Genomic DNA, 20,078 nt, shown 5'->3' with positions numbered 1-20,078 from the left:
GATAGACAGATAGACGATAGAAAGAAAGAAAGAAAGAAAGATAGATAGATAGATAGATATGATAGGTAGGTAAAGAGAGGGAGAGATGGAAGGATTGATCGATCAATCAATCTATTAGATAGATAAGAGAGAGAGAGAGAGATGATAGATATATTAGATAGAGGGAGAGAGAGAGAGATAAGAGAGAGGTGATAGATGATAGGTAGGTAGGTAGAGAGAGGGATGGATGGGTGGATGGATAGATATAGATAAGAGAGAGATGATAGATGATAGATAGATACATACATACATTAGCTAGAGAGAAAGAGAAGAGAGATGATTAATATATTAGAGAGAGAGAGATAAAAGAGATGATAGAGAGATAGAGATAGATGAAAGATATATTAGAGAGACAGAGAGAGAGAAGAGAGAGAGAGAGATGATATATTAGAAAGGAGAGAGATGATAGAGAGAGATCTTCACACACACACACACACACACACACACAAAACACACAGAATGTATTTATCTTTGTCTGTTTAATGTTTTACTGGTCGTATAACAATGATTGCATGAGCTCCATTAATAATAAACGCATTGCTTTATTCATTGGCTCAGCCCATTAGGGACTAAGAATCTGGTCTTGAGTTCAAGTCCTGTGCCTAAGGCAAGGGAGGGCTGTGCTCCCAGCCTTATGACTTCTAATTGAACTCGATAAGCCCCCTCCCAACCCTTCCCCACTCCTCTAATCTTGCCCAGCTGAGCAAAAGGCAGGCCGAAGTTCAGCAGGGCAAGGCATCCTTCTACCTAGGGGGGGGGGGGTGAGCTTCTGATTACTCCCCCCCCAGGCAACCCCCGTCAGCAGAAGGCATGTTGGGCGCCCTCTCACAAAATGGTACCCGGCGCCGCCTCCAGTGGCAGGAGGTTCCGCGGTCTCCTGTCCACTCCGGCCGAGCGCGGCTCCTGCCAGCGGAGACAGCTCCCGGCCCCCCTTCCCCACCCCTGCGGCTTTCCGGCCCCCTCTCCTGGCGCGGAAAGGGCCGGGCGGCTTCATCAGGACGGCCGGAGCCAAGCAGGAAGCCGCGAGAGCTCAGCCTCGCCCAGGTCAACGCTGCCCAGGCACCCGGTGTCGGATTCTCACGACCGACTCCCTCCCGTCACTACCCAGGGCCACCTTGGCTCAGCCACCCACCCCCCAGGTGGGCATCAGCCCCCCCCAACCCCCGCCGTGGGCGCTGGGGACACGTGCACGCTTCTTTGAGACCGACTCGCAGGTTCAGGGTGTCGTGGGAACGCAGCCCCCTTCGATGCTGGGAGGGGTCGCGTTTCTCTTCTCGCCTGATTTCTCCAGCCGCCCTGCCCACCCCATCCCACACCCCCAGCCATGGTGACTTGGAAGCCCCTCCCACGCCCGGAAGGCTGGTTGCGAGTCAGAGCCGTAACGTCAGAATGAGATCAATCATGTTCTCCCCCTACAACCCCACCCTAAGAGACGCGGTCAGCGGGATTCGCTTCTGCCCCGCTTTCACCACCAATGGACAGTCCCGCCCCCCCCCACCCGCCTTCCCGATCGATGTACAAAAATGTGAACGTGTGAACGCGATTCTGGGTCCCCGAAAGGCTGGGAGAATCCCCACCTACCTCTCCCTCCCTCCCTCCCTCCCTCTCTCTCTCTCCCTCCCTCCCTCCCTCCCTCTCTCTCTCTCTGCTTGGAATCTGCATCCAGACGATCCGAAGAAGACCCTCCGGCTGGCCTTCCTCTTTGCGTGTCGGCCTCTGGCGGGTTCCCACGTTCCCTCGGCCCCGCATTGTTTTCCCGCATAGCCAGTCCTCCGCAGCGTGGATTCTCCCTTTCTCGGCTCCAGCCCGCCGCTCGAAACCCCGCCTGGGGGGGTGGGCGACACGGGACCCTCCCGCTCCCCCACCCCCCGCCTAATCGGGAGCCCCAGCTCCTGCCCCAGCGCCTAGTAGAGAGAACGGCAGCATGTGGGCAGCGGCTGAGCCCTTCGGCCACCAGGGGGCGCCCTGATGCTTTCGGGGTTTGGGCCCCCTCCTATGTGGGGAGGGGGGCTTCTTAAATGCTGGCGAATGAACCCTTCCAAGCGTGGGGGTCACAAACAAGACCCCTTCTTGGCTTGCAAGTGGGGGGGAGGGGTGCATTTGACTTGGGGGGGTCCCATCGACTGCAATGCTAATATTTGGGGGTCCCATCGACTGCAATGCTAATATTGGGGGGGTCCCATTGCCTGCAGTACTAATATTTGGGGGGGTCCCATTGCCTGCAATGCTAATATTTGGGGGGTCCCATCGCCTGCAATGCTAATATTTGGGGGGTCCCATCGACTGCAATGCTAATATTTGGGGGGTCCCATGGACTGCAGTACTAATATTTGGGGGGTCCCATTGCCTGCAGTACTAATATTTGGGGGGGTCCCATTGCCTGCAATGCTAATATTTGGGGGGTCCCATTGCCTGCAGTACTAATATTTGGGGGGGTCCCATCGCCTGCAATGCTAATATTTGGGGGGTCCCATTGCCTGCAGTACTAATATTTGGGGGGGTCCCATTGCCTGCAGTACTAATATTTGGGGGGGGTCCCATTGCCTGCAATGCTAATATTTGGGGGGTCCCATTTCCTGCAGTACTAATATTTGGGGGGGGGGTGTCCCATTGCCTGCAATGCTAATATTTGGGGGGGTCCCATTGCTTGCAATGCTAATATTTGGGGGGGGGTCCCATCGCCTGCAATGCTAAGAAAGAGCCCTTTGGGGGAGGGGGGTTCTTTCTGCAACCAGAAGCCCCCTCCCCTCCTTTGGAGTGAAAAGCGGGGGTTCTCCCACTCCCGCCAACTTCTCTCGGGGGTGGGTGGGGGGGCTTTGAGACTTCAGAAACGACCCCCGGGGGGAAAAAGCGCGCGGGGAGGGTTGGGGGGGCGCCCCTCCTGCGCTTGGAGGGAGGGGGAGGAGGAGGGGGAGGGTCCTCTCCGTGGGGCTGGAGGTGGGGCGCCGCTTTCCCCTCCCCTCCCTCTTTTGCCAGGGGAGGGAAAAGTTTCGGGGAGAGGCGAGGCCGAGGCGGGGAGGGTCTCCTGCCCAGCAGCCCTTACGGGGGGGAAAAAAAGAGAGACCCTCACCCGGATCCACTTCTGGGGCGCCCCCCTTTCCCCCTCCCCATCCTTTCCCCCCGCCAGGGGGGGCTGGCAGCGCCCCAAACTCCGCCAGACTCCGCCGCCTTTGTCCGCCGCCGCTGCTGGCATCGCTGCCATTCTGGACTTCAGGTTTCCCGAAACGGCCCCGGATCGCAGACACGGGACTCTTTGTCTCGGGGACGGGACGGGCGGATCGCGCAGGAGAGACCCCCGCCCGCTCCCTTACCCCAAACCCCCCAGCAGGGAAACTTCCCCGGGACGGGGGTCCCGGCTCCCCACCGCCTCCCCCTTTTTGGGGGGTCGTCGGAGCCTTTCTTCTGCCTCGGACCCCCGGGGGTCTCCTCGAAGTCCGAAACTCCTCCGGGACGAGGGAAAAGGCGCGGCGAGGCTGCGGGGGTCTCCGCATCCCTCTGCCCGCTTTCCGCAGCGTTCAGACGGGGCAGAAAGAACCAAAAGAGAACGCCGCCCCCGTGGATGGATTTTCCCCGATCGCGGTCGGGCACGGAGGGGTCTTTTTCCCCGGGCGAAACTCGGATTATCTGGGCTTGTCGTGTCTTCCTCTGATCCTGGGTTTGTCCCCTGCATGAGATTTGCGGGGTCGCCGGGGCGATGAAGCGCTGCTGGCCCCTCTGGGTCCGGATTTGTCTGGTGCTGGCGGTGGAAGGTAAGGGGCTTATTCCCCCCTCCCCCAAAAAAGAGGGGGGGGGGTCCGCGATGGGGGAGGAGGGGGGCAAGGGAGTTTTGTTGGCAGAAAAAAGTTTTGGGCGAACTTTTTTGCACCCCCTTCCCCACAAACGCAGACACGCGTGGAATGCGCGCCCCCTCCCCACGACGCTTGTGGAGGGAGGGGGGAGAGTGGGAGTTCCCGGATGGATTTGTGTGCTTGTGGGGAGGGGGGGGGACAGGCGTTGATAATTCCCCAGGAGAGAAATAGCAAGGACCCTCCCCCGTTTTTGTTTGAATCGTCTTCTCCTCCCCTCTCTCTCAAAAAAAGGGGGAGGGGGGTTCTGGGATTTAGGAGAGGACCCCCCCGCCCTGCAGAGGACACCTTGCATTCTCTCCCCCTCCCCTCTCCTAGACACCTTTGCCCCCTCCCCACTCTGTTTTTAGTGCCCCTTCAAAGCGTTATGGATTGGCATCGATCCGCTTTAATGAAGCCCCAATCGATGCCCTTTTTTTCTGATACCAAGCAGGATCTGCGTCGCCCCCCCCCCCCAGCAAAAGGGCAATAGGGCTTTCATCTCCCAACGCCCCCCCCCGTCAGCCCCCCCCCTTCCCCAAGTGTTCTTTTCCTACACACACCCCTGGATTCCCCCCCCCTCTTCCTTGCTTGTAAAGGGAAAATTGCTTCTGAAATTCTGGCCTCCAGACTGGCAAGGGGGGGGGGGAGCATTGTAGGTTGGGGATGATGGACCCTGGTCCTCTGGGGCGGAAGGTGGGGGGGCCCTTGTGGGTCCAGAAGAAGAGGAGAGTTCTCCTCCCCCCCCCCAAAGCCCATCTGTGGGTCTACTTTGGGGGGAAAGTGAGCACCTTAAGCAAAGGGGTGGGTGGGGGCTGAGGTCTCTTGGAAACAGCTGGGGGGGGCTAGGGTGTGTTTGTGTGTGTGTGAGAGAGAGGGGGGGTGCAGGCAAGGATCCCTTCCTGCCCAGAGAGAGAGAGAGAGAGAGAGAGAAAGAGAGAGAGAGAAAGAGAGAGAGAGAGAGAGAAAGAGAGAGAGAGAAAGAGAGAGAGAGAAAGAGAGAGAGAAAGAGAGAGAGAGAGAGAGATCTGCTTTGCAAAACGGAATTTGGTCTGTGGGATTTTTGCTCTTCCTGCCAAAAACGGAGATCTGGTTGGCCTCCTCCGGGAAACCAACAACTGCCAGATCCAACAACCACAAGGCCCATCGTCCGTCCCCCCCCGCCCCGCAATTCAGCACTTCAGGCAAACACAGAGAGGTCTGGGGCCTTGAGAAGCCCTCAAATGTTTTCCCAACTGCCTCTGCTTTGATGGGAGGGCTCTATTCTCCCTCCTCCCTCCCTCCTTCCCTTCCTTCTCATTTTATATCTTCCTTTCTTTTTTATATATTTACTTCCTCCCTCTTTCCCTTTCCTATATCTTCCTTCCTTCTTTCCTTCCTCCCTCCTTCCCTTTTTTATTCCTTCCTTCCTTCCCTTTTATATATATATTCACTTTCTTCCTCCCTCTGTCCCTCCCTCTCTTTTCTATATCTTCCTTCTTTCCTTCCTCCCTCCTTCCCTTTTTATTCCTTCCTTCTTTCCCTTTTCTATATCTCCCTTCCTCCCTCCCTCCCTCCCTTTTCTACATCTTCCCCCTCCCTTTTTATATCTTTCTTTTATACCTCCCTTCTTTCCTTTTATATATTTACTTCCTCCCTCCCTCCCTTTCCTATATCTTCCTTCCTTCTTTTATATCTTCCTTCCTCCCTCCCTCTCCTTCCTTCCTTCCCTTTTTATTCCTGCCTTCCTTTTTATATATTTCCTTCCTCCCATCCGTCCCTTTTCTATATCTCCCTTTCTTCCTCCCTCCCTCCCTCTTCCTCCCTTTTCTACATCTCCCCCCTCCCTTTTTATATCTTTCTCTTATACCTTCCTTCCTTCCCTCCTTCTCTCTCTCTCTCTCTCCCTCTTCCTCCCTTTCCCCCCCAACCGTGTCCCAGGTGGGGTCTGCAGGAGAATCTCATTGAAAGGGGATTAAGAGAAGAGTTGAGAAAAAAAACCTCCCCTCCTTCCGTCTCTTCCTTTTCATCTCCACCCCAGACAGAAACCCAAGGAAAGGCGGGGAGGGGGGGGAAAGAGACCCTTCCCCACACCCCCTCCCAGCTGGGACCAAAGGTCCCCCCCCCACTTTAGCCCAGGGGGGCCCCAGTTGCCAATTGCAAACTTCCCCAAAGCTGCGAAGGGCTGCTGGAGATCAAATCCACACACACGCACACACACACACACACACACACACACACACACACACGGAGGGGGTGGTGGTCTTGAGAAGCCCCTTCCCCATTCCAGTGTCCAGATTGCTTCCTTGCTTGAAAGGCAGCATAGGAAGAACTCAAGGGAGTTTTGTTGTGTTGTGATCAGGCCTTTCGGCTGGGGATGATGGGATCGTGGGCTGTGGCTTCTGCTGAGGGGCAGGGGGCTTAATCCTGCATCGTGGGGCGGGGGGGGAGAGGCGGTTCCCTGCTGGGCATTGGCCGGAGGACCTCCTGTCCCATCGTCCTGGGCCTTCCCGTGTTGCGTGGACCATTGTGCAGGATTCGTATTGGGGATTCCTCCTAATGGAGGGAGGCCGTGGGAACAAACCATGATTCCCGTGTGGGTAGTGGAATACCAGGGTCTGTAGAGACAGTCCTTGACTTAACAAAAATTCATTTAGTGACGGGTTCGAAGTTACGTCGTCGCTGAAAAAAGAGACTTTTGACCTTTTTTGCACTTACAAAACTTGTAGCATCTGTCACTCAGGTGTGCAAAATTTGGATACTTGGCAACTGACTCGTATTTATGACGGTCGCAGTGTCCCGAAGGGGGGGGAGGGGGGTCCCGCCATCCCCTTTTACGACCTTCCGACAAGCGAAGTCGACGGGGAAGCCGGATTTGCTGAACAACCGTGGTGACTCGCTTAACAGCGGCAACGATTCAGTTAGCAACCGTGGGACTCGCTTAACATCCGCCGTGATTCGTTTAGCAGTTGTGCGACTCACTTAACATCCGCAGTGATTCACTTAACAACAGGGCCAAGAAAGGGGGTTAAAATGGGGCAAAACTCACTTAATGACTGTCTGGCTTTTCCATTGTGGTCGTAACTCAAGGACCCCCTGTGCTTGGAGCACGCACACACTGGCCAGTTCAGCTACTGGGATTCCCCAGGCCATTTGATTCATTCTTCATTCGACCGGCCTACAGGCCGTCCTCAAACTTACGCCATTTAACGACGGTTTGAAGTGGCAACAGTGCCAAATGAAGTGACTCCCTCCTGGTCCTCGCACTTACAACCTGCCTTGGTTTAACGACCATTCAGAGTCACGGTGGTGCTTGAAGGAAGTGAGTCAGGGCCGGTCCTCACTGTTATGACCATCGTAGCCTCCCTGCAGTGGCGGGATCCAAATCCCCCATCCGATTGGCGGGTATGACCCCCCCACTGCACCCTTCCCAGTGAGTCTTTCAACAAGCCAAGTCAGTGGGGGGAGCCTGGATTCGCTGAACGACGTGCCGAAAAGGTCACAAAATTGAGTGGCTCAACAATTGCTTTGCTTAACGACGGTTTGTCGTTTCGGTCCCCATTGAGATCGTTAGCGAAAGATTCCTTCTCTCCGATTCCCCTTGGTTGGGCTAATCAAAAGGTTCCCGGAATGGCATTCCTGTGGGGTTGGGGATGATGGGCTCCTGTGGGCCTGGCGCATGGGTTATCTCGGAGAGTCCTGGGCCCGCTGGAGACCCCCGTGAGCGTCCAGGGGTCTTGGGAACAGCCGAGAACCGCAGAAGGCAGCTGGCGGATTCTGTATCTGAGTAGGTGGGTAATCCCTCTGCTCCTGGGGGGGGGGAGGGCATCCATGCTCTATCAAAGGCAGAATCCCCCTCCCCTTTGCAGCCCCCAAACCCCTTGCGGCTCCTGTCTCCGCATGGCTGCCTCCGATGGGCTTCCCAGGCCTCCTCGCAAAGCTTGGGAGAGAGAGAGGGGGGGGGCAGCGTCTTCAACGGGGCGCCCCCCCAGGCTTTGGGTAGAGGTGGGGGGAGGTCCTATCTTCCCCAGAGGGAAGGGGTCTCCAAACTTGCCGGCTGGGGAATTGTGGGAGCCATAGAATTGGAATGAGAGAGGTTTGGAAGGGACCTTGAGGGTCATCTAGTCCCAACCCTCCACCCGTGCAGGAGACCCTGCGCCGTTTCTGACCGAGGGCAGCCCAGTCTCTTCTGGAAAGCTTCCCGAGGTGACCTTCCGAAGGCAAGTTGAAAGTTGGCCCGCTTGGACGCCTCTGGTTTCACAGCCGGGGCTAGTGGTTAGAGGCGCCTCTCGCTCTCCCCTTCCTTGGAACGAAACCCGTCGTTCAACCAGGGATGGCTGAAGCCACGGCCTTCCACCACAACACAGCCATGAAACTTGGTGTCCAACGGGAGGATTGAACCGGATGGGTGAGCCCCAGCGCTCCAGATTGTTTGTGTGTTGTGTGTGTGTGTGTGTTGTGAGTGCGAGTCGGGAAATGAACTCTTGTCTCCGGCCTTCCCTTCTCCCCGCTGGCCGGACTCCAAGGGCTTTCGCTGGATGACCCTGAGGCCGCCGGCCTTTGAGGGACAGGAAATCCCCATCTCTGGGCGCCGCTCGTGACTTCATCCCCACCCAGCGCTGTCCGCCGGCTCTCATTCTCTCCCCCCCCCCGAATTCCCACAATTCCCACGCCGGCGTGGCGGTATGGATGCTGGAGCCCTGCGGTTGAGGGGGGGCAGGGCCCTGCCTCCAGCTCCCCTTGTTGGGAGGGGTGCGATTCCGAGGAGGGGGGCCTTCAATTTCCATCCGAATAGAGCTGGCTGGGGAATTCTGGGAGTTGAAGTCCGGACATCTTCAAGTTGACAAGGTTGAGAAACACTGTCCTAACCACTGCTGGGGAATTCTGGGAGTTGAAGTCCGGACATCTTCAAGTTGACAAGGTTGAGAAATTTCCATTTCAGACCCGCTTCTTAAAATATCCAGTCTCTTCTTTTAATCAAAAAGCCTCCAGGGATGGAGCAGCCGCAGCTTCTGGTGGCAAGCAGTTCCACTGGTTAATGGTTCTCACTGTCAGCAAATTTCGTATTGCTTCTCCCCTTGCTTAGTTTCCCTCCGTTGCTTCTTGTCCTCCGGTGCTTTGGAGAATAATTTGACACACACACACCCCTCTTCTTTGGGGCAGCCCCTCAAATACTGGAAGACTGATACCGTCTCCCCCCGCACCCGCCACTCAATTTCTTCCTTATGGTTTCATCTCCAATCGTCCAAGTTGTTCTCTGAATTTTTTCCATGGTGTCAACATTTTGCTTAATAAGATGGGGACCAAAACTGGATGTAACATTCCAGGCGTGGCCTTACTCAGGGTTTACAACATCCGTGGAAGTTGTCCAGAAAGGCTTGGCCAAGTGTTGGCCCAGGATAGGGAGTGAGGACTCCTTCCTTGGGAAAGGGGGCCGGATTGGAACGGCGGGGTCTTCAAATTTGGGAACTTCAAGTCCCAGAATGGCCGGGGGGATTTTAGAAGTCCATACCTCTTCAAGCGGTCAACGTTGAGGGACATTGGATTGAGCAAACCCTTCTCTGCACCCCACCAGAATGGATGGTTCTCCCTTTTCACAAGCCTGGGGTTTACCACCTTCTACACCTGGCATTGTCAACTCAACGACAATGGCCTTGGGGGGGCGGGTCCTACTCTCCGGGACTTCCCAGGAGGTGACACCTAGCTGGGCCCTTGCGATGGCCAACGCTCCTTTGATGGAGAAGATGTGTCACCTCCTCAAGAACCCCCACCTCCATCCCCCACCGTTTCCAGATGGTTTTCATCTGGTCTCCAACTTTCTGGGTGAAGTTCTTGAGAAGGTTGGAGATCTTGCGGTTCTTCGGGAAACAAGGGATCCCGGTTGAGTTTCAGACTTGGGGTGTAGTGCGGAGATGCCATGATTGGACTTGTGGATGACCTCTGGTGGGTTGAGTTGAGAGGTGGACGTATTATGGAGTCACCGTTGATCGCTGAAGACCCTAGAAGACTCACAAAGGTGGTGAAGGCTCTGTAGGGTAAATCTTAGGATGAGTAGTTGAGGGAGCTACGTATGTCTAGCCCAGTGTTTCTCAACCTTGTCAACTTGAAGATGTCTGGACTTCAACTCCCAGAATTCCCCAGCCAGCATTCGCTGGCTGGGGAATTCTGGGAGTTAAAGTCCAGACATCTTCAAGTTGACAAGGTTGAGAAACACTGTCCTAACCACTGCTGGGGAATTCTGGGAGTTAAAGTCCAGACATCTTCAAGTTGACAAGGTTGAGAAACACTGTCCTAACCACTGCTGGGGAACTCTGGGAGTTGAAGTCCGGACATCTTCAAGTTGACAAGGTTGAGAAACACTGTCCTAACCACTGCTGGGGAACTCTGGGAGTTGAAGTCCGGACATCTTCAAGTTGACAAGGTTGAGAAACACTGGGCTGGCCTATCAAAGAGAAGGATTTGGGGAAGGGAGACATGGTCAATGTCTTCCAGGACTTGGGGAGATGTCAAGGAGAAGAGGGGGTCAGCTATTCCCCAAAACAGGACAAGAAGCCATTGATGGAAACCGGTCAAAGAGAGATTCTATTAGAAGAAAGGAGAAATGTCCTAACAAGGAGAACAGTTGACCAACAATGGAATGACTTCCCTCCAGAACCTGTGGATGCTCCATCATTGGAGGCTTTCAAGAAGGGATTGGACAGCCGTTTCTCTGAAATAGAAGAGGGTCTCCAGCTTGAGCAGGGGGCTGGACTTGAAGACCTCCAAGGTCTCTTCCTATGTCCCTATGAAGTTGTGTTCTATGACCCCTGGTAGAGGCAGGACGGAGGTGGTGGACGTATTATGGAGACACCACTGATTCCGTTGGTTGAGGACCTCTGATGGAGTCAGGATGGAGGGAACGCGCTCATCCTTTCCCACTTTTGATGATCAGCTTTTGATGTCCTTCATCATGGCATCCTCCTGGGATTTAGGAGTGGAGAATATGGAGTGCCCCGGTTCTTCCCTTTCCTCCTCGTTGTGGGCCTCCACATCTGTAAGAAGCCACCAGGGGAGGTCATCCTCTCTGGCCTTGGGTTTAGGAGCCCCAGATGGCTGGTGAAGTTGATCCCAGATGGCTCAAGAGATGTTCTTGAGATGTTGTCCCACCGTCTTCAAGACTCTTGGAGTCTCTAGATGGGGGAAGAACAGCTTGGAAACCAACCTTGAGATGGTCAGGGGGCTGCATCTCAGCCACCTTCAGTAACGCGGGTTTCCCACGAAGGGAGCAGGACGCGAGGTGGTCCTTGGTGCTCCCTGAGCTGGGCGGTTTTCTTGTAGACGTCGCATGACCCAACTAGGGAACATCCTCAGTGCTAGAAGGGAATGGGATGTGGGGAGAGGAGGAGGAGAAAGGGGAGAGGAGGGAGGGAAGGAGGAGGAGAGAGGAGGACCCCCAAGGACCCCTCAGGTGAACCCTGAGCTCCGGATATCCTCCGTCATTACGAGGAGGACCTTCCTGGACCGAACTGACCCGCTGGTTGAGGTCCTCCTGGAGGTTGGAGCTCCTGTGGAAGAAGGGCAGGTGGGCAGCTGAAGCCCAAAGGGCCTCGTCCGGACTTTCTTGGCCCACCAACGAGACTCTTCCTGGGCCACGGGAAGCCCCCAGTTCCCTCCTGCCTTTACTCCCCTCCCCTCTGGACCACTGCCAGGCCTTCTGCTGGGGGCTGACCTTGAAGGCCCTTTGGAAGTTCTGCTAGAAAGGGATGTGGTGCTGCTTGTTCTACGTAGTCCTCGAACTTACGGCCGTTTGGCTCAAAGGTTTTTAAAAAGGCAAAGATTTTCACCCTTAACGGCTATCGCAACGTCCCCCTGGTCGCGGGATCAAAATCCGGCCGTTTGGCAACTGGTTCGTACTTATGACGGTGGCCATGCCCCGGAGTCACGTGGCAAAGGCATTAGGAAGTCCAGGTTCACTTAATGACTGTGTGACTAGCTGAACATCTGCGGCGATTCGCTGAACGACCGTGGCAAGGAAGGTCGCCAAACAGGGCCAAATCCACTTTAACGACGGTCTCGCTTAGGCACGGAAATTTTGGGGGCTCGATTGGGGCCATAAGTCAAGGACCTCAGGCAGTTCTCGGCTTGCAACAGTTCATTTAGTGACCGTTCAAAGGAAAAAAGTGACTTACGACCATGTTTCACACTTAGCGACCGTCACAGCCTCCCCCGCAGTCACGTGATTTACGATCCCTTTTTCGGGACCTTCGGGCAAGCCAAGTCCATTGGGGGGGAGAGCCGGGTTCGCTTAACGACTGCGTGACTCATTTAAGAGCCGCAGGGATTCAGTTAACCAACAGAAAAGTCGTGGTCGGTAGCTTCAACCGCCTAAATTCTGGGCGTAATTTGGGGGTCGTAAGTCGAGGACTGCTTGGTGTCTCTCAAGCTGGCTTTCTGAGGGGCTCCCTTCCCCCCCCCCGCCCCCCCCAGTGGGCTCTGCCATCTATCGGACGAGATTCCCTGGTGGGATTTAAGGGCTTCTCGAACCGCCAATCCCGGAGACTGGTGGACTTCAACTCCCAGAATTCCCCAGCAAGCATGGGGGGGGGGAATCACAGGGGTGGGGCAGATACACCCCCCCCAATCGGTCCCTGGTGGGTGGGGTCACTGGCATCACGGCCGGTTGGGGAATTCTGGGAGTTGAAGTCCTCTTATTCCTCCCAGCAGCCCCCTGGGTTCCAGGTAGAACCCCTATTTACCCTCCCCACAAAGCCTGGGGAATTCTGGGAGTTGAAGTCCACGAGCCTTAAAGGGGCCACGGTGGAGACGCCCTGCATGAAGAGGGATGGACTGCAACCCCCAGAATTCCCCAGCCAGCTTTGCAACTATTTCCAACTGTTTTCCAAGCGTCACAACAAAGCTGGCCGGGGAATTCTGGGAGTTGAAGTCCACGAGCCTTAAAGGGGCTACGGTGGAGACGCCCTGCATGAAGAGGGATGGACTTCAACTCCCAGAATTCCCCAGCCAGCTTTGCAACTATTTCCAACTGTTTTCCAAGCGTCACAGCAAAGCTGGCTGGGGAATTCTGGGAGTTGAAGTCCACGAGCCTTTAAAGGGGCCACAGTGGAGACCCCCTGCATGAAGCCAGCCTTCTCTGGGTCCCTTCTTGCCTTATTCCACCCGTGGGTGGGTGGGTGAATCTGTCCTGGGGGGCCCCTCCCTTCATTATCCAGGGCGTGGTCCCCAACGTTCAGACAAGAATCGGGCGGCCTGGCAAACTGGATCCAGCATTGCCCACCTCCGCGAAGGGAGAAGGTGGCACAGCTGCCAGGCCAGTCAGGGGTGGGTGGGTGGGCAGGCTTCAACCTGCCTGAGTTGAGGGAGGGTCTGCGGCTTCTCTTCCGGGGGGGGGGGGAAGGTTGTTCCTGGGGAATCGGTTGGCCCAAAGACGCCCGCCCGACCTCTGGTGTAAGACGGGACGGCTGTTACGACGTGCCAGTCAAACATCCTGGGCACCGTGCCCAAGATTTAATGAAGCAGCGTTGCTGAACGAAGGGTGCGGCTGCTTCCCTCCCTTCGCAGGCTGGAATCTTTAGGGGGGGGGGAGGGATCCAGATGGGGTCTCTTGACCTCCCCCAGGGGGGGCACAGAGAGGGTGAGCCCCTCGCCCACTTTCCCTAAGCAGCCCGGAAAAGGGTTAAGCTTGCAACGGCTACCAGTCGTACATCTGGGGCGGATTTGGGCAGGAATGAGCGTCGGTCGATGGATTTGGGGAGCAGGAATGGCGGTGCACTGGAAGGGGGGGGGGGGGAACCAGTTCCAAATTGAATTTGAGGGGGGGGGTTTAGGGAAAATTAGGATGGAGCCTGAAAGGAGGGAGGCTGCATTGCCAACCTGGTGCCCTTCCTGCTTGAAGACCCAGGAGTGGAGGGGTCTCTATTAACCGCCCCCCACTCCTTTTTGGCTTCCTTCCTGCCTGTTTCGGCGGGGGGGGGGGTCCTCCTTAGCCTTACGCCACCCTGTAATTCCCCAGGGTATCCCAGCATTCATTTAGCCGGTGGGCGGGGGGATACACAGGGGAGTCTGGTTTTTAACGAGGAGGGGTCTTTAAGGGAGGGAGGGGTCTTTAAGGGAGAGTTTTTAACGAGGAGGGGTCTTTAAGGGAGAGTTTTTAACGAGGAGGGGTCTTTAAGGGAGGGAGGGGTCTTTAAGGGAGAGTTTTTAATGAGGAGGGGTCTTTAAGGGAGGGAGGGGTCTTTAAGGGAGAGTTTTTAACGAGGAGTGGTCTTTAAGGGAGGGAGGGGTCTTTAAGGGAGATTTTTTAACGAGGAGGGGTCTTTAAGGGAGGGAGGGGTCTTTAAGGGAGAGTTTTTAATGAGGAGGGGTCTTTAAGGGAGGGAGGGGTCTTTAAGGGAGAGTTTTTAATGAGGAGGGGTCTTTAAGGGAGGGAGGGGTCTTTAAGGGAGAGTTTTTAATGAGGAGGGGTCTTTAAGGGAGGGGGGGTTGATGATGATGCAGATCATGCCAGTCTGGGCATCTGATAAAGCGTGGCAAGTATGCCCCCTTTACGATGGGTGAACTACAACTCCCAGAATTCCCCAGCCAGCAGAGCTGGCTGGGGAATTCTGGGTGTTGCAGTTCACCCATCGTAAAGTGGCCCATTTTGCCCACCCCCCACAACAACCACCAAGGGTAGCAACCACCTTCAATCTTGCCCCCTCTTTGGCTGCCTCGCAGCCTTCCCCTCTCAACAACACCCCTCCGAGGCAGGCCACCCCCCCGTTTCTGAGGCTCTCCCGCCTCCCCAGCTCGGGGAGCGGGCTTGAGGCTAGGCCGACACTCAGTGGAGCAGCACAGCTGAAAGGCTGGGGAGGGGGCTGCTCCTTGGTGGTCTTGATGGGGGCGAGGGTCTCCCTCCCGCCAGCCTGCCCCCCCTCCCCAGGAGCAGGAGCATGGCTGGAAGGGGGCACAGTGTACGCAGAGGCGGTGGGGGGGGGGCTCGGCTGGCAGGGTGGGGTCTGTTTCCTGCCACTGGGCGGCAGCTGTTTGGGGAAATGACGCCCGTCCGGCTTTTTATAAATATTCCCCCACCTTTGACCCTTCGGAGAGCCGGCGGCGTTCCCAGGATCCTGGGCAAGGGGAGAGGGGGGGGGTTTGCAGCCAAGGCTGTGGGGTGGGTGGAGGTCTCCGAGGAGGAGGGGGGGTCTTGCAGGCATGTCCCTGTGCCCGAGATCGAGATCGACAGAGCGGGGTGGGGAGGGGGCTTCCTCCCTGATCTGGGCTGCTGAGGTGAAGTAGGGAGGGGGAGATCCTGCATGTGGGACCCCTTTTCCCTCCCCCTTGGAATCCAGACAGCCCCCCCCCTCCCAGATGTGATTGACGGCTTTGTGGGCAGTGCCAAGCCTTGCTGTCCCCCCCCCCTTCCCCGGATGGCAAAAACCTCCGGAGGGTTTGCCAAGAGGTAAGGCGAGCAGAAATCGAACCCGGGACACCCCAGGAAACACACACACACACACACACACACACACACAGAGGTGTCAAGCTTTGAACTCCTCATTTGCATCGCCCAGAACAGGGAGGGGTTTTTTAATTAACCGGTGGAAGGGAGGGGGCAGATGGAAATGCCCCACCAGCAGTTTCCCCCCCACCCCTCTGCTTTGTGGTTTCCCGACTCAGGGAATTCTCCGCGAGGAGGTGGGGAAATGCGGAGATCTAGAAAGTGAGCCAAGCCAGAGAGGGGAGGAAATTGTTCCGTGAAGGCCGACCGCCTCCGTCGCAGGTTGGCCCGGCGGGAAGAAGGACCCGGCCGATGGCGTAAAGTAAATATTTGGGGCCTTCGCCCGTCGCAAGGCGTCCTCGGCTTAACGGCCACAGTTGAAACCCCCCCCCCCAAATTTCAGCTGCTAAGCGAGACAGTGTCGAAGCGAGTTTGGCCCCGTTTTACCACCTGTTGCCAAATGGACCTTTGCCGTTAAGCGAATCCGTGTTTCCCATGGATTTAAAAGCCTGGAGATGCTTTTAAGAGGCCCGTTGGCGTGAGGATTAGATTTAGTTTTCCACCGTCGTTTTAAAAGATTTTAAAAGTTTTTGCCACGTTCCTAAATCTGCCTTTGGCAGGGCAGGAAACGCTCTGCAGAGCGTTGATATGAACCCCAGGCAGGGACTGGCACCCACGGGCATTCAGGACGGGCACCGTTTCAGATGGGCACGGACGGGCATTTGGGATAGGCAACGATGGACATTCGTGATGGGCAACAATGGGCATTTGGGACCGAAGGCATTCAGGACGGGCACCGTTTCAGATGGGCATTTGGGATGGTGACTGATGGGATGGGCACCATTTCAGATGGGCATTCGGGGCGGGCACTCACGTCTCTCTCCTTTCAGAGAACCTCATGAATACCAAATTCGAGACCGCCGACCTCCGATGGACCACTTACCCCGCTGACGATGCCGAGGTGAGCGGGGCGACGGGCCTACGATCTCCCCCTTAAGGGTCTGTGGGCTGGGAACGATGGGACTTGCAGTCTGTGGCCCCCCTGGGGGTGGGTGGGACGGTGAAGGGGGAAAAAAAAGGAACCCAGGTGAGACTCGGGATTTACACAATAGCGCAGGTGCGACAGGAAACGCTCGCTCGCCTCTCTGGTTCTCGCCAGGTTGCCAAATGGGGCCACGCCAATTTCGGGAAAACCACATTTTGCAGAACGACGGGGAGCCGTTTGGCGCCCCCGGCAATCGTGGGGTTGCGCAAGAGATCGCCAGCCGGGGAATTATTTATTTTATGTTTTGTTGTCATGAAAGAGAGGGGGGGGGGCAAGGGGAACCCTGGGAGGCCCGGTGGCTCTTCATTGTCCCTGTGTAGACATTTGCACAGCCGAATCCGGCACCTCCCGGCTGCCTTGATTAAGGATAAATGTCAGCTCCGATCCGGGCGGCTGGTTTTGAAAGCGGAGACAAAGCCGGTCGGGTCCCGTCAGGAAGACGAGCGAGGAGGGCGGATACTCACCCGCCAAATCGTTCCACTTTCCTCCCCAATTAAAGTCGTAGAAAGAAAGGAAAAAACGCGTCATTCTCAAAGATGGATCTTGTCACTTTTACTCGGTTAGCAAGCCGCCGGGCAGCTGGTTCAAGGGCATGTCGATCAAATAAATAACAAGCCCATAATAATAAGAGATAAATAATAAAAGAGGTCACAAAATAGATAATAATAAAAGAGGATTATAATAATGAAAGAGTTGGAGTGCTGCGGTGGCCTAGAGGCGGAGCTGTGGCCTCCCGATCAGGAGGCTGTGAGTTTGATCCCAGGTAGAGGCAGCTATTTCTCTCTCCGGGCACACTGGGAATATATTATCTGCCGAACAAAACTCCGCAATGGCAACAGGGAATGGCATCCGGCCACTAAAACACTCAGCTAGCTCCATTTAGCTGCCTGGACTCCACGCCACAAGGGATTATGGGGTTGTTAAAAGATGAATAATAATAATAAAAAAGGCTTGGAGTCCCCTGAACGGTGAGATGGGCGGCAAGTTGTTAATGCAGGCAGTCTCCAACTTACAACAGTCTGTTTAGTGACCATTCAAAGCAGGGAGGGGGGATTGCTGCTGCCATTACTGCCGATTCGGTGCACACGCAAATTTTGAGAAAGTGGGGTTTGCGGAGAGGAGGAGGAGGAGGAGGACTGGGGGTGTCCTTGGTGCTCTCTGAGCTTAGTGCTTTCCTTGCGGACATTTCGTGACCCAACTAGGGAACATCATCAGTGCTAGAAGGGAAGGTGGAGGAGGGAGAAGGACTAAAGAGTCCTTCGTAAGTAATACCAGGGAGTGTGGGATTTGATCCCTTTTCATGTACAGTGACCTGCCCTGCCAGACATGGTGGGAAGGGTTCTTTTCCCCTTGGCATTTCCTTGGTTAGGGTATAGTTTTCCCCTTGAATGTTTGTCTGGTGTTAATCCTTGCTTATCCGATTTTCTCTTTCGGTGGGCTCCTCGCTGCTCTCTGAGTTTAGGGCTTTCCTTGCGGACATTTCGTGACCCAGCTAGAGAACATCCTCAGTGCTAGAAGGGAGGAGGGGTTGCTGAGCGGAGGAAGGAGAAAGGGAGGAAGAGGAGGGGGGACCTTGCTGCTGACCCCCCCCACCCTCGCTGGTCAGGGACGAAGAAAAGACCACAGAAACGATCAGATAGTTTGTCTTTCTGGACCACAGGAATTCTGGCGACCACGTCCTGGACAGCGAGGGCTGGGGGCAACGCTGGGAAGCAACTTTAGGGACCCCTCCCCGGAGTGTCCCGTTCAGCTCCCCTTCGTGTCCTGTCCTACTTGGAGGGAAGCATTCCCACATTGATGGCACTGCTCGTTCGCCCGATATCACTGGATCTAGTCCAGGCAGGGAACGAGTGGTAGAATCTGAGAGACGGGGGGGGAGTCAAAAGAGAAATTAGCCTAGAATCCCCACATAGCCACAAGCGAACAAAGTACAGCTCCCTCCCCCCCCCCCCCGCTTGAATTCCATTGACCCTTATCGAACGTCTAACCGGTGCCAACAATTGAGAAGATTCCTGTGCGGAGGCTTTCAGCAATAAAGCCGTTTAGTTAGAAGATTCCTGCGCATGGACTTTCAGCAATAAAGCGGTTTAGATAGACAATTCCCACGCCAAAACCCTTCCGAACCCCGTGGGCTGCCGTTAACTCTGCCGCCGTTTTGTCCTCACAGTGGGAAGAGATAAGCGGGATGGACGAGGAGCAAAACAGCGTCCGGACCTTCGAGGTGTGCGCAGTACACCAACCCAACCAGAACAACTGGCTGCGCACCACCTTCGTTCCCCGGTCGGGTGCCACCTACGTCTACGCCGAGCTGCGCTTCACCGTGGTGGAGTGCTTCTCCATCCCGCGAGTCACCCGCTCCTGCAAGGAGACCTTCAACGTCTTTTTCTACGAGGCCGACGTCGACTTGGCCTCCGCCACCTTCCCACCCTGGATGGAGAACCCGTACGTCAAGGTGGACACGGTGGCGGCCGAGCACCTCACCCGCAAGCGTCCGGGCACAGAGGCGTCCGGGAAGGTGAATGTGAAGACGCTGCGCGTGGGACCTCTCTCCAAGACGGGCTTCTACCTGGCCTTCCAGGACCAGGGGGCCTGCATGGCCTTGCTCTCCGTCCGGCTCTTCTACAAGAAGTGTTCGGCCGTCACCGTCAACTTCACCCTATTCCAGGAGACGGTGCCCAGGGAGCTGGTCATGCCAGTCACCGGGCAGTGCGTGCCCAACGCCATCAAGACCAGCTCCCGCCCGCTCAGCATGTACTGCCGGGAGGACGGGCAGTGGGCCGACCAGGCCATCACGGACTGCACCTGCGCCGCTGGCTACGAGCCCTCGGAGGAGAGCACCAAGTGCCGAGGTGAGGAATCGGGCACGGAGTGGTGAGGGTGGAGGGTGGGCAGAAGGGCTGTTGGGAGGGGGGGCCCTTGTCTTGGTGCTTGCGCAGGAGATCGGACGCTGCCGAAACTCTTACCGGGAGTCCTTGGCTGACGACCACGATGGAGCCCCACTTTACAACCTTTCTGGCCATGGTTGTTAAGTGAATCCCTGGAGTTGTTAAGGTTGTTAAGTGAATCAGGCTCCCCCCACCGTTGACTTTTCTTGCCAGGAGGCCGCAAAAGGGGCTCATGCAACCGTCATAAATACGAGTCAGTCGCCAAGCGTCTGAAATTTCTCGGGGATACTGCAACAGTCGTGAGGGTGCGGTGTGGGGGTTGGACTAGATGACCTACAAGGTCCCTTCCAACTCTTGTTAATTCTGTAAAGTCTGCAAAACAGTCCCGTTGTAACTCCCAAACGATTACTAAATGAAGGGTCGTAAATCGAGGACGGCCCATAATCTGGATTAAGCCTTCCTTTCCGGAAGCCCCTAAACAGGGGGGGGGATGAAGCGGACCTCCCTTTTTCGGCCTCTCTTTCCAGCGGACAGGTAGACTGCCTCTGTAACTGGAGGTTCTCCACAAGGACGAGCCAAAGCATCAGGAAGGAGAGGAGAGAGGGGGGGAAATGTTTCTGCCCTCCTGGGGGGGATTCTGGGCCTTGACCTTTGACTCTTCCCTGGGAGGGTGGCGTTTGGGGAGGGGGTTTTCCCTGGAGAATTTCCTCCCCCCCCCCATGCTAATTTCCTTCTCCCATTTTTGGAGCCACAAGTCCTGCCAGCAATTTCTCTTTTCTGCTCATCTGCCGCCGGTCCATGGGGGGGTGGGGGAGCATTCCTGCCCCCCCCCC

At 56.0% G+C, this 20,078-nt stretch overlaps 1 protein-coding gene across 1 annotated transcript in view; it reads left to right on the top strand.

Moving 5' to 3' along the window:
* The first annotated feature begins 3,511 nt into the window (after positions 1 to 3,511).
* The window catches only part of EPHB4 (EPH receptor B4), a 32,914-nt gene continuing 16,347 nt past the window's right edge, over positions 3,512 to 20,078 (top strand). Inside the window, exons 1-3 of the mRNA XM_087714314.1 lie at positions 3,512 to 3,788; positions 16,206 to 16,276; positions 18,528 to 19,209. Of these exons, the coding sequence (XP_087570440.1) occupies positions 3,734 to 3,788; positions 16,206 to 16,276; positions 18,528 to 19,209 (808 nt within the window). The 5' untranslated portion in view covers positions 3,512 to 3,733. The remainder of the gene's footprint in view (positions 3,789 to 16,205; positions 16,277 to 18,527; positions 19,210 to 20,078) is intronic.

Source organism: Thamnophis sirtalis, unplaced genomic scaffold, assembly GCF_051295495.1.
Source record: "Thamnophis sirtalis isolate CommonGarterSnake01/CBP01778 unplaced genomic scaffold, rThaSir2_p1.2 scaffold_4, whole genome shotgun sequence".
In the NCBI taxonomy this organism is placed as follows: domain Eukaryota; kingdom Metazoa; phylum Chordata; class Lepidosauria; order Squamata; family Natricidae; genus Thamnophis; species Thamnophis sirtalis.
The sequence above is the reverse complement of the archived record's forward strand: the minus strand, read 5'-3'. Positions and strand labels throughout refer to the sequence as shown.